General features: G+C 34.7%; 1 protein-coding gene across 12 annotated transcripts in view; it reads right to left on the minus strand.

Moving 5' to 3' along the window:
* PDLIM5 (PDZ and LIM domain 5) overlaps positions 1–14,811 on the minus strand; it is a 212,309-nt gene that overhangs the window by 75,655 nt on the left and 121,843 nt on the right. For 3 of the 12 annotated variants that reach the window (XM_050791514.1, XM_050791508.1, XM_050791509.1), the window contains exons 5-8: positions 14,075–14,493; positions 4,930–4,947; positions 4,184–4,356; positions 3,477–3,513 (exon numbers count right to left, since the gene is read on the minus strand). In XM_050791514.1, the coding sequence (XP_050647471.1) occupies positions 3,477–3,513; positions 4,184–4,356; positions 4,930–4,947; positions 14,075–14,493 (647 nt within the window). Of the gene's footprint in view, positions 1–1,788; positions 2,933–3,476; positions 3,514–4,183; positions 4,357–4,929; positions 4,948–7,196; positions 7,212–10,705; positions 10,723–14,074; positions 14,494–14,811 lie in introns of those variants that run through there. The other 9 variants (XM_050791516.1, XM_050791511.1, XM_050791517.1 and 6 more) reach the window with 6 other exon arrangements.

The following is a 14,811-nucleotide window of genomic DNA, read 5'->3' on the forward strand; positions in this document are numbered from 1 at the left end:
ACATGACCAAACCCTGTCTCTACTAAAAAATATATGAAAATTAGCTGGGCATGGAGGTGCATGCCTGTAATCCCAGCTACTCAGGAGGCTGAGGCAGAAGAATCACTCAAACCTGGGAGGTGAAGCTACAGTGAGCCAATACCGCGCCACTGCACTCCAGCCTGGGTGACAGAGCACAGCTCTGTCTTAAATTAAAAAAAAGAAAGAAAGAAAGAAAGAAAAAAATGTTGAAAACATTCTTAAGAGCAACTTCCCAATTTCACTTTAAAAACAGGCCTATAATGAAGAGTCTGTATAAGAGAGACAAACAAAAACAAGTCATAAATTAGGTCACCAGATTTACAATAATATTTTTGCAAGAAGCTTTTATAATTTTTGGCTAGTGTTTAAGCTAGGAATATAAGATGTCCCAGGAGATTCACTGAGCTCAGGAATTCATCTTCTGACAGGGTCAAATGGAATGTCCTTTATGATCCTGGCTGAATATTTGTCCTCATACTCAAGTATGGATCATTCCATTTATCTAAGTCTGTGCTTTCAATGAAATACTAAATACTTCATTTTTAATTAAGCAAGGTATTAAATTTTTATTTTAATTACATCTGTTTTAAGTTGTAACTCTATACAGGTTCTCTTGTCTGTATTAGGGAAAATTTTTCCCATTTACCTAAAGTTCTTTTGAGTCGTTCTTTCTGTCCACTCTGTAGTTATTCTAGAAATTGGATTATTGGTGGAAAATACCACGTTTACTCAACCACACCATTTATTTTTATGAGGTTTTAATTCTATAGTTTCTCAAACATCATCTTTTGGGATCCTGGAAGAATTACTGGGTATAGGAAAGCCTGGTCTAAGAAAGTAGATTTTCTTACAGAGGCCAGAGACACAGTTATAACTGGGATTGATGTCAGCATCATAAAAACATAAGCAGGCAGGACATCTGTCTTAGTATCTGAAGAACTAATATGACAAAAGAAAGATGTCTTATATATCATGAGGTATACTAGAAATGAGCATAGATAAATCCTAGAATTATTTTTAAAATGCATTTGGCAGGCCAAATTTTATCAATCACTATCTAAAATTAATGTTAGTTTCTCCAAGTTCTCAGGCAGTTGTACTAGACTATTATGTCACTAAAGTGAAAGAATACCTGGAAAAATAAAAATAGACCCTTGAATGCAGGCAAGGTCCTTCAGCAGTAGTTTCACACGAATAATAATTCTATATTGCACAACACTCAACTGATCTTATGTTACTCACATAGGATACTACATATTGTAGTAATTCAGGGGGAAAAATCAAACATGATCCTTTACCACGTTTTATTTATTTATTTATTTAGAGATAGAGTTTCGCTCTTGTTGCCCATACTGGAATGCAATGGTGCGATCTTGGCTCACCGCAACCTCTGCTAGTGAACCTCCCAGGTTCAAGCGATTTTCCTGCATCAGCCTCCCGAGTACCTGGGATTACAGACATGCGCCAACACGCCCGGCTAATCTTGTATTTTTAGTAGAGACAGGGTTTCTCTATGTTGGTCAGTCTGGTCTTGAACTCCCGACCTCAGGTGATTTGCCCGCCTCGGCCTCCTAAAATGCTGGGATTACAGGCGTGAGCCACTGCGCCTGGCCTGCCATGTTTTATACCCATATTTTAGTAACCTCACAAAGTTAAAAGTGTTTTCCAAATGAAATGTCAGAGAACTGTTTATTTTACCCAGTTATACTGTAACAACTCCTGGATGGCACTGTGTCTAGCCTCAAGGAAACAGAACCAGTACAAAGCTAAGTTAAAGGCAACTTTATTACAATACTTTTCCAAACTTCAAAATGCATTTATTACTAAATGTAGCTCTAATATATAATACACTATATTACAAGGCAGAAAGCATTTCTGGTCATATATTTAGCTTCCATGTATTGCCCAAAACACAGCTTCCTAGGAATAGCAGCAGTGCACAGTAGTTTATATCACTAAGTAAAATATTTCTCTGATGTCTCATAATCATTCATATTATAATTTATGTTCTTCTGATTAAAAAAAGCAAAGCTATCTTTTCTATATCTTATTAGTTAATACCTAGAAACTGTCTATACTATAAAAACATCCACTAGCTTAGAGATATTTCCTTTGATAGGAAATAGGATTTGAAAATCCAACCAAACCAAAGAATACTGTATTTCTCCATTGCACATGGGGTAAAATTCTCTTCTTTCCTTTTCCAGGAGCCAAATCTGGACCTCCTCCTCTTCATAGAGCCATCCTGAATAGTACCTACTTTAAAAGATACCTAAATCTACACTGCGTGCACTCTTCTTTAATAAAGTCTTCTCTGTTTATTCTTGCCTCCTTATATTTACTTATTTAGAATAATTTACAATCAACCTTGAATGTTACATAATAATAAACTTAAAAAGTAATCTTGGGAAATGTTAATAACATAAAGGAAGTATTTTCCAAATTAGACAAGGACATTATTTGCTCATTATCCTCTGCTTCAACCAACCAACCAAATTCAACTTATGAAAATAATTCATTTTCCAAGGTTACTACCCTAATAACAACAAAAACAGATATAAATCCACTGAACAGATCTAGTCCCTTAATATTCTTTCTTTCTTTCTTTCTTTCTTTTTTTGGTTTTACATTTGTGAGCTACCAGCTAGCATAAAACATGTTCATCTTCCTTTTCTCACAACAATAGGAAATTGTTAGAAAAGTATAGAAAAAGTTCTATTTTTTCGTAAGGCAAATTTAATACAGATTTTGCTATGAAGTTGAAAAAAAGTAAATGAAAAGGTATGTGCTGGCTGCTTGGGGGACAAGGCTCATAAATCACTGTACGTTAAGAGCACGTGCTGAAACTTCATGGTGCCAGTCACGTAATTTTGTGTATTTGGGACTAAAGACGTGAAGGGGTATCTTTTCCCTGTGGAAAAAAAAAAAAAAAAAAAAAAAAAGAGTGATAGAAGAGTCATAAGAAATAGAAGGAAAAAGGTTCTAGACTAATTCCATCATGCAGAAAACATGCCTTATAAAAGCTTAATTTCACATAGCTACTTTATTAAGTGGCAAAGATTTTAAGGGTAGAGCATTTTTAGAAATACAGAAATTAATCCATAGATCCCTCTTGGAAACATATATTTTTATGCTCAAAATAAAGTGACTGCAAGACAACACACAAGCACATTCACAGACATATGTATTGTTAGCAAAGCACCCCAAAATACACCCTTCTGCCCACTTCTTATTTCAATACTAAGGAAAACACGCCTTAAAACCCAGACAATACCCACTACTTTAAAAATCTGCAAGTTGTACATTTAGGTCACACAAAAGGCACCAAAGTTAAATGCTTAGCTTCTAGCTGCAAAGACGAAATGCCATACCATTACACTTGACAATCTGAAAAACCAAATTGAGACCATTCATGAAAGGAAAACATTCAATTGACAAAAAGATAGAGAACTTACTTTGCCTTCTTTGTATTATCAGCTTCAGATTCTTTCACTGAAATATAATAAGCAATATCCAAATATTAGTTTGTTTTGTTTAACTTCAAAATCACTTAAGCAATTACCTGCACCAATCAATATCAAATGTTCAACTTCCATGGAGCCACTAAAACGAATTCCACAGTAGCCTGTTGTTGGCTATAAACTATAGTTAGTACAACTACTATTACGTCTATACTTTTCATGGGCTGGTGATTTATTTATTTATGTATTTATTTATTTATTTATTTATGAGACAGAGCCCCTCCCTCCGTAGCTCAGTCTGGAGTACAGTGGCATGATCTCAGCTCACTGCAATCTCTGCCTCCCCGGTTCAAACGATTCTCCTACCTCAGGCTACCAAGTAGCTGGGATTACAGGTGTCTGCCACGATGCCTGGCTAATTTTTGTATTTTTAGTAGAGGCAGGGTTTCATCATGTTGGCTAGTCTGGTCTCAACTCATGACCTCATGATCCTCCTGCCTCGGCCTCCCAAAGTGCTGGGATTACAGGAATGAGCCACTGCGCCCGGCCTGGGGTCTTATTTATATTACCCATGTTATGCACAGCATAATTTAAAAGCAAACTGTCTCGGGGTTGTTTTCTAACAACTACCAATCAGTCTCAATGTTACTCTCTGTGGCAAAAAAACACTCATCCATTAGGACACCTAGAAGTTCACTTACAATGTTCAGTCCCAGTGATCTGGGCAAGGATTCGGAAAGAGCGAGACTGAGTTGTTCCAGTCCTTGGACGCCAGTCTTCAGTATCCTCAATCAGTCTCTTCTTGCTGGCATCACTGTGAGTGGGTATATGATAAAACTCTGTATTGCGCTCCACAATGTGTTTTCTTGGTGGGCTAGGGTTAAGGAGAAAAAAAAAAAAATTTAATTGTAAAATTATATTAAAAGGATAAAATATCTTCTAGTAAATTATTTATAATTTATATGATTAATCTTCAATGTTCCTTTTATATAAACAGTTTGCTTTGCAAGTATATTCAGTCTCAATTTTTTAAAAGATCTATCTAAAATAGGCTGGGCATGGTGGCTCATGCCTGTAATCCCAGCACTTTGGGAGGCCAAGGTGGGCGGATCATGAGGTCAGGAGATTGAGACCATCCTGGCTTAACACAGTGAAACCCCATCTCTGCTAAAAGTACAAAAAATTAGTTGGGCATGGTGGCATGTGCCTGTAGTCCCAGCCACTGGGGAGGTTGAGGCAGGAGAATCGCTTGAACCTGGGAGGTGGAGGGTGCAGTGAGCCAAGATCGTGCCCCTGCACTCCACCCTGGGCAACAGAGCGAGACTCTGTCTCACAAAAAAAAAACAAAAGAAAACAAAAAAAACCCTTTTAAATTATAAGTAAAAAACTGCACTTACAATGTTAATATAAAATAACGCTATTAGAATGTATTCAACAGAAAGATTACCGTTTAGGTGGGATTTTCCTTTTAATTGACAGAGGAAGGCAGCAGAAGAAAGATTTCCAACATGAAGAAAAAGGAAAGGAAAATGATAAGAAAAAAAGAAAACAACTAGAAAATGAAAGTCCATAGTAGTCAAAATCAAACTTCCTGAAATTATTTGTATTGTTCATTGTATGCCACATGAAACATAGATGTGGACTATATTCACAACGACCATTAATATCAATATGCTGGTAGAATGTACTGGCTTTCATGAAATTAAATGATCAAATCTTCACTAGGCCCAGGAGCCAAGTATGGTTTAGTAGAGGCTAAACTAGCAATTCCAAATACAATTTTGAAAAGAGTCCAAACTATTCCTTTCCACAGTTTTCTCATTCATATGTACAGGTATTCCCTATCCTAAAGATAGCTATGTGTGGGATCAGCAGAGTGAAGAAGAAGTACGGCATATGAGCAACTACTGAAATAGGTATTAAAAGATCAGAATTTAAAGCTTGGCTCTAAGACTCTTTAGAAAGTCAGTCTCTTGAATATCACATACAAAGTAGTGTTCTGAGGATGTGTAAACTACAGAGTTCAAGAACTTTGAGTTTGCTATGAACATTCATTTTTATTTTAAAAGGGCATAAATACAAAGGAATTTGCAATGTGTATTTTAACACTGTATGATATACTGAGCATAATGAATAGTCTCTACTTCTCCCCCCTCAAAACAGGGCAAATGCAAATTTTTGGAGGCTATGAGTTTAATTTCAAGAGAAAAAGGAACATGAGTCTGGACTAGGAGACTACTGGCACAAGATCTGAGTACAGAAAGTGTTATAAATGTGGTCAGATGTGAGTGGCAACACCTGCTAGGTTCAACTCACCATGAGAAAACAATAGTGCTATCCGCAGGCCACATGACTGTTATCATTTTAATAGCTACATAACCAAAACTGTCTCAGCACACTGGAAAAGCTTTTCTCCAGTGAAGAACAGGTTAGAATTACAGTTAGTAACACTGGCTTTAAAGTCAGATTCAGTGTGTGCTTTATGCAAGTCATTTCTCTAAGCTCAATTTCCTCATTTGAGAAATAAGACTTGCATCTTAAGGGGTTATTTAAGAACAAATAAGATAGATAATGTATGTAAGGTGCTTTCTGCAGTATATAACATGAGGTAATGATCATCATAATGTATTCTTTTATGATTACTAGAAAATCAACTGCAATACATGTTTAAGACTATGAATAATCTGCATATACAAAATAACAAATCAGTAATATTTATGCAAAAAATCATAAAAAATACTATAACTTGTGGTAATATGCTAATATCATATGATTCCACAAATAAAATATCTAAAAGACCTTCCACTAATATTGAACAAAACCTAGTTCTTTTAAAAATGAACAAAATGTTTTAAAATTAGGAAACAAGCATAGATTTCTTCATAAACACACTGCCTTTGGCAGACATAAAACAGACAACTCTTTATCTAATGCAAGTACTTGAAAAATTTTATATTCAGCTATTAAACTTATTATAGTTTTAAATTTCTCCACAAGTATTGAGTGTAGTTTGCTCTTAAATGATGTTAATTTCAAGTGTAAGACTATTTTATCCTCTATAAAAGGTTTGATCTCTAAAAACAAAACAATGGTGTCAAGCTAAGATATCATGAATAATAGAACGACACTACCTAAGTAGCATTTTTAGCTATGACACACTTGTAAAAAGTACACTACCCCTTAGATTCTTTGTGTTGTTTACCACACCTTAAGGTCTTATGCAAAATGATATGAAGTTTGTAAACATTTAGTGCTTTCTGGTTCTGAAACTCCAGAGTGTGATAACTATGATGAAAGAAAAGAAAAATTTCAATAATTTTATTTTAAAAAATACATTTGGTATAGAATGTAAAATTTACTCTCAGGGGCAAGTAATTTATTTCAAAATATGAACATTAAAAATAATAATAATAAACTAAAGGAAAGCCCAAACTACAGTTCTAACTCCGGTATACACTGTCCATAATACTCATCTATCTCAATGAAGGTTAACTTACTAAGTTTTTAGTTACAGAAGTGTGGGTGTTCTAAACATACCACTGATGCATACGAAATTCTCTAGCATAAAAAAAAAAAAAAGCTTCTTATGCTCCTTAACATTTTTGAAAATTCTTATGAGAAAATCCTAACAAAATTTGCTGGTAGTATTAAATTGAAAGCAAGAAGGAAAGTTACAGAGACAATTACAAACTGAATCATTGGTTAAGTACTTACACAGTGCCAGGGTTACTGAGGGAAGAATAATACACACAAAAAAGATGTGATAGAGAAGAGAAGACATTGATGTTCCCCGGAAGATGACCAACAGACAAAGAGGGGAAAAAAGAAGAAAAAGAAAATAAAATGAAATTCATAACACAATGATTTTCAGTGAAGATGTTACACAAACATCATGCTTCAAAATAATCATGTAAACATAGACAAAAAATGAACAAATGTTAGTAAAAATTATACTACACTGTTATAATCAAGACAACACTTTTGTTCCCCCATCCCACAAAACACTGAAAACTATTTTACATATTAATGCTACTTCAAGTATCAAGTGACTGAAAGATCCACTATTTTTTTAATGCACAAGGTTTTATAAAAATCATTTAAACATGAATCCAAATTCTTATGTTCTTAACAAAGGACAGAAAACAATCAGATGTAAAATACAGAAACAGATCATTTTAGAATCACTTTTAAAATCAGAAAAGAGTAAGAGAAAAATCTTTCAGTCTCACATAATAGAAGTATATATTAATAGCAAGTGTAATTTCTCACATGAATTATCTTGAATCATATGTTATAGAAGAATAATTTGTTATTTGAATTTTTTCTTGTTTCTATGATGAAAAATGTAGGAAGCACAATGGATCACAAATAATGAGCTATCACTCAATTTTCTTACTCTCTCCTGTCCCTCATTAATACCACCCTCATTCACAAGCAAGTTCCAGTAACTTTAGAAGTGATTTGTGGGAATTCCATAGTTCTGCATTATCAGTGACACAATTATTGCCCAGAAGGCATGTCTGGTAAGACATGGTAAAGGAACTAAGTTAGTAACACCTGAAGCAGGAGAACCTCAAAACATAATTCATTCACATAGCCTATCTTTTCAGTACAGAATCATTAACAATACATTCATATTACAGTAGGGATAGAAAAGACTAAAGTATAAACTGTATAGTTTGCCAAATAACACACTGTAGCATTTTTCAATTCTGCAATGACGTTTAGTCAGAGTAAGTGACAATTCACTACAAACATAGTAAGAAAAACTGCCTACCAGTTTTAATGCTAAGGCTGGTCAGTGTTGCTATATTTCCACATATCAAAATCAGTTTCATAAACTCAAGAGAGGGTTGAGTTACACTGAGTGAGTGTGAGATGCAGGATAAAGTTGATCTCAATAGTTTGCTTGCATTTACTCTTCTGTAGCCACAATGCACAGTATTCTCTCCTCTGCCTTGTTATTTTAAGTAGCAGGGAAATAGGTTTGCAAAATAATCTCATCCTGAACAGAGTTGAGTTTTAGATGTATATTTAAACATTTTAAAGTTTAGGAAAAATGTTTTATATTAATGTGAAATTAAGTGGGGGTAACTGTTCAATGGTGTGGTGGAGGGGCAGCAAGTGCAGGGTTGACTGATTTCAACCTAAAGGTGACAATTTGAGTATGCCAAACAAATATTTTTACATATTTTAGAAAAAATGCCCAAATGGAACAGTCCAAAATACACAGCAGTGGCAAATGTGCTAACATGATAGTCAGGTGATCTGGTTTCTCATTCTGGCTGTGCTGCTCACTTTCCCCCATGCCCTGGGCAAACTGCAATCTACAGAAGCCTCATTTTCCTCAACAGTGAAATCAATGACAATTTCTCTGTGTTTCAGACTTCCTCTAAGGGTTGATGTTTAGCATATTTGAAGACACTTTGAAAACTACACAAATACAGGTTTACTGTTGGAAAAGATTACCCAACTGCTCAAAAAAAAAAGGGGGGGGAGTATCTAACCCAATTGTAGTATATGTACATCAACTGATTCATATAGCTTCAATTCAATTCTATAATCATTAAGAATAAATACGAATCCAAAGTTACAGAAATAAGCCCAATCACAAGCAGGTGACATAGGGAAACACACATCAAAATTTGGCTTCAAAAGACCTAGGCTCAAATCTTAGCTCTATTACTTACAAGATGTGTGACTTGAGAAAAGTATGTAATCTCTTGGCATCAGAGTTTAGAGAACCAAATCACATAATGCATTTAGAAACACCTAGAACAATGCATAGTAATACCTAACAGATTAATGAATCTTAATCTTGAATTTAAAAAAATTCTATCTAACCTAAATGCTTGTTTTTCCAAATCCCATTCTCCCCCTTTACAAGTCAAACATTTTTACACTGGAATCTAGTAACTAGCCTAAATCTCCATCCAGAAGAATTAACTTTAAATGGACATAAAATAGAACAGGGTTTGGGGATGTTTACACTGGTATGCAATACTCCTATATATATAAAACGTAAAACTGTTCAATTAGTGAGACCATAGCCACACTGGAATGAAGTTGCTCTGATAATTCAGTAGTTGATTCTCTTGGATGTGTCCCAGAAGAGATACTTCGTATGTCCAATTCTACTTTATAGGATGATGGTAAAAAAAAAAAAATTTAGTACACGTTCAGAATAACTATAAGTTAACTAATAAAAATTATTTTAGGTTCTTATCTAATGTGATTTTTACCTATTTTTTGTTGTTGTTGTTGTTGTTGAGACAGAGTCTCGCTTTGTCGCCCAGACTGGAGTGCAGTGGCCGGATCTCAGCTCACTGCAAGCTCCGCCTCCCGGGTTCACGCCATTCTCCTGCCTCAGCCTCCCGAGTAGCTGGAACTACAGACGTCCGCCACCTCGCCCAGCTAGGTTTTTGTATTTTTTAGTAGAGACGGGGTTTCACCGTGTTAGCCAGGATGGTCTCGATCTCCTGACCTTGTGATCCGCCCGTCTCGGCCTCCCAAAGTGCTGGGATTACAGGCTTGAGCCACTGCGCCCGGCCGATTTTTACCTATTTTTAAAGCTAGTAATCATCAGCCAGTGTAGTGTCAATACCAATGGAACACAAAAGTGAGGTTTGAAAGTTATACCATAGTGATTCCCAACATCTACACCAATAGTGACATTTAATCAGTTGGTATTTATCTCTCTTAACAAATTTCAAAAGTATGTGGACTTTCTACTATCCACTGACACACAACTGTACCTATAGAGGTCTGAACCCGTCAGCAACATTGAATTAAAACTCTCTAGAAAAATCATAAAAGTTCTTAAGAGACCTTACCATTGGCTTTTGACACTGATTTGGACATCAACTCAGTTTTACATGTTATTCACTAGTTGTATAAATGTTTATGCTTTCTCTTCTGTCTTTGTGTTCTACCAGTCTCGACTAATATAAATTACATTCTCCCAAGCACTGTTTCTTTTAAGCCAATACATAGCAAAACCCACACACATTTTATGACTTATGTTAAACACTACTATTTACTACTATAAAGCAATTCACCACAACATAGCAATACAAACCAAGCTTACTGAAAATACTAAATGTGGTTATTCTAAATTATGGCTCTTTTGCAAAATTTAACTTAATTTTGCAAAAATCAGGCATTCATGCTGTTTACTCATATATAAATCACCATATTTCCTCTCCAGTAATGTGGATACTAACTTTGTCACTTGTGTTTTCTGCAAAGAGAAAAGTATTTTAAAATATTACTACACTATCATTATTTTTTTAATCTTCCAAGGCCAGGTTCTTCAAAATACCACACAGGAGCTGTCAGAAGAAATTTCAGTCCAACAAAATTAAAATTATTATAACAGACTAAAAGACTTACCTCTTGAAAGCAGTGGCACATTATAATGCAAGGATATATGGAAAAGGAAAACGTAAATCACTTAAACTACTTGATGCAAAACAGCAATCCTTCCAGTTTGAAATATAAAGTCCCACTTTGCTCTTAGTAGAGTAAGGAGAGTAGTAAAGAAAGCAGCCAGTCATGACCAATAATTTGTACATATAGAAGAAAGGTTTAAAGTTTCTTAACATGCCTTAATCCTTACTCATAGGAAGAAACAGGAATGCTTACATACTATTAATTTAAAATATTCTAAAAATATCAACATTATGTACAGATTTCATGCTATTAGGATGAACATCTAATTATTTCTTAGTAATGATGCTTCATTAATACGCATCTGTTTATGTCTTATGTTTATCAATGTTATACAAATCTGTGTGGAATAGCTATCAAATTAGCTTAAAAACTAAAAACTGATAGTCCTCCTGGTGCTTTGAGGAAAAAGACAACCTAAGCATTTAACTTTACATCCTTCTGAACTCTTACCATTTTTGGTCATTGGTATGTATTTTTTTTTTAATTAAAAAGTAACTAATATTAAGTAACAACTCTCGACTTTAAAAGAGTTTTGTTGTAGGTATTTTGCAACATTATAAAAATCTGGGAAATATAATAGTAACAAGTTTGACACTGACTCCAGAAAAAGTTTCACAACTTATGCAAAAAATGCATCATTAACAGCACAGAACACCCACTCTTCAAAATGACACATCACTGACTAGTAAAGCATGTAATTTATTTTTATTTCTACAATCTAAATATTGTGAGAGAAAGGGCACTACCAATGAATGTGTCTCAGAGTTTCACAGACAACACACTTTAGTTTCAGAGTAATCAAGTTTTTATTGTCCTAACATCTAGACATTTTAAAATCAAGCTATTTTTAAATATATGCAGTTTGCAAATGCAAAGCAGTAACTTGCCTGAAAATGATGCAAAATATGTAGTAATCTCTTTTCTCCTGAATTTTGCACAGTGCTGGACAGCAGGCATGTGCTTAATAAACATGGTCAATTGATTAAGAAGCCATCATAAAGGCTCTATAATACTGCCTAGTTTCAGTTTAAAAATAATAAGCTTTAAATCATTTCAAGTTTTATCACCAAAGCCGTGCTTACAAAACACAAAACTTAAGCTTGGTATTTTCAGATGTTTTAAAAGCAGTACTTTTCCATAACCTCAGTTTGCTTTTAACTCTACAACTTTCCATTAAGAAGAGTTTTTTATGAGATTTCAAGAAGTGCTAGTAGAAAAGATTTTAGTTAAGACACTTCCTTCAATGGATGTTTTTCTACTGAACTTGGAATTTAATAAACGTAATAAACTTCTGTTTTAGTCTTCTGTGTGGTTTGCATTTAACAGACAGCATCTTTCTTTGCAGGGTATCTACCCTGATTACTCGAAAATATATTGTCTTAAACATACTTAAAAAAAAAAAAATTACACCTGAACACTCTGTACTGTTTCTCTTCCTCACATGAAAGAAAAAATAACATTCTGTTTTGAAGGATACTAGTTTTCCTCTCTCTTTCTCTCTCTAAATATATATATATTTAAATATATATAAGTATATATTTAAATCTCTCTCTCTCTCTCTATATATATATAGAGAGAGAGAGAGGACTTTATATATATATATATATATATATATATATATATATATATATATATATAGAGAGAGAGAGAGAGAGAGAGAGAGAGAGAGAGAGAGAGAGAGAGAGAGGACTTTAGAAAGCCACCCACAACCTCGAGACCGTATGTACAGCCCAGGAGCTGTTCTTCCAGAGCTCCTGCTCTCCCTTCTCTCAGCAGCAGCCTGGAGTTTTGCCACCTTCTCTTTCAAAGCCCCAAAGTTGCCATGGCAGCAGTGCTACAGAAAGCACAGCCTCTTCATTACAGGAATTAACATTTGGAAGGGATTATCTCAGAGAATGGACCTATCCACACAATTATTTTAATTATATTTTCCTGGGAACTGGCATTGGTAAAAATCATCAGGCCTGTAGACTATTTTCCTTTGTTTTCCTTTTAAGGTACATTTTTGTCACAATAAATCTGATCAAAATGATTTTAAATAAATGACTGCCTTAAAGTATCACCCCTGAATTCCAAAAGGAACAGAAAGACCATCATTATTTTCTCTCTTTCCTTCTTTAGTTTTTACTTTGCAAGTAGGATTATATTATAGAAAAGAATTATTTTTTAAAAAGATACTGTACATGACCTCTCATGGCCAACTTAAATCCTTGCTCCTCAACATAAATTCCTATCTGATAACATTACATTTGAACTGGAAGTGTTAAAAAAATAAATAAACAAATAATTAAAGGTTGCTGAAAGAGAGATGTGTGATCTTATAACTATGTGTAGTTCAAATAAGTTAATAACTTCAACCAATTTTTTAAATAAATACATACCCCCGAAAGGGAAAAACAATATGAAACAGATTTTCAAAATGTTCTGCTAACATTATATATTTAGTGTCCAATAGTTTAAATTTACTCATTTTAAAAAACCTTTACAATGAATATAATTTTTATATTCATTGTATTTTTATAATTTTATAATTTGCTTCTAATGCTTTCTAAGCATGCCTTGTTTCATTACTGTCTGCTTTTAAAGAATAAATTCTAACTTAAACCTATCTGAAAACAATGTTGTTAGCTCTCTGCTCTAAGCTAATGCTTCATATATAGACATGAGTCAAAAGTAGACTGGTTTTCCTAAGATTACTTTCTAGAAAAAAAATCACTTACAAATTCATGATTTACCCTCTCCTTAGGATGAGCTGCATAAGGTGACAACAACTGTAATCACTGTTTGAACTTTTGGTGGCCTGTTTAAAAGGATGAAAAAATTGAGGAAGAAAGATTCAAGATTTGCCTTGCATTATAACTGCCAGCTGCTCAATGCTGTGTCAGGACTTGCAGAAAATGAGTTACAGAGATGTTACATGGTTCAGAACATGTCAAAATGCACAAGTAGGTTTTGAATAAGTGATAATTGCTTTGCAGAAAGTACCCTATGTATATAAAAGCCATATGTTAATGAGGCAAATAACACTTCATCTCCCTTCAAAGAAAGCTGGTTTTGGGGGAGGGGAATGTAGATTATTTCCTGGAAATTACCTGAAAGAAGAGTTCTGGTAAGAGCAGAAAGCACCCTTAGCCACCTACCCATTTTGCTGTTTACTGTCACCCTGGGATCCTCTTCTCTGTCCCTCTGCTAGCTCCTGAGAAGTCTCGGAACACACGCTGGTGACTGTGGGCTGCCGTGGGACATTAACTGCAGTTTTACCAGCGCTCAGTGCAGATGGAGACTGGTCAGCACTAAGATTGGCATTAGCATGCAGTCCAGATGCAGCAAACAGGGGAGGAGTGACGGCAGCCACGGGTGAAGGGGAAGCATGTGATGAAGTGGTCGCATGGGCTGGGGTGAAGGCAGACGATGGTGATGGGATGGATGTGACTTTTGGTGAAGACACAGAACCAAAAGGCCGTGGTGCCTTATTGTAGGCCATGTTGTTTGTGGAAGTGACTTTGGACACAGCAGGAGATGTAATGGGCACAGGTTTAACTACTTCTTTAGGTTCTCCCTATGTAAAACAAAAATAAACATACACAAAACCACACCAAACACATGCAAAATATATTTCACTAAAAAGAACACAGAGCTGATTTTTTAAAAGACAAACACAATCAGGTTAGCAGCTCAAACATCACATTTCCAAATAAAAACAATGGGCTGATAAAGCATAGCATGCATGCTAACTAGTCCCAACATGCATAACACAGATGCACACACTAAGTATAATTTTTAAAAATAAAAATGAAAGTAGTTTCAAAATATTTCGGAAATACAGCAGGAAAACTATCAGAAAGCGTAAAGCCCATCATCAGTTTCAACCTAGGTA

The sequence above is a fragment of the Macaca thibetana genome, chromosome 5 (assembly GCF_024542745.1).
Source record: "Macaca thibetana thibetana isolate TM-01 chromosome 5, ASM2454274v1, whole genome shotgun sequence".
Taxonomy (NCBI): Eukaryota; Metazoa; Chordata; class Mammalia; order Primates; family Cercopithecidae; genus Macaca; species Macaca thibetana.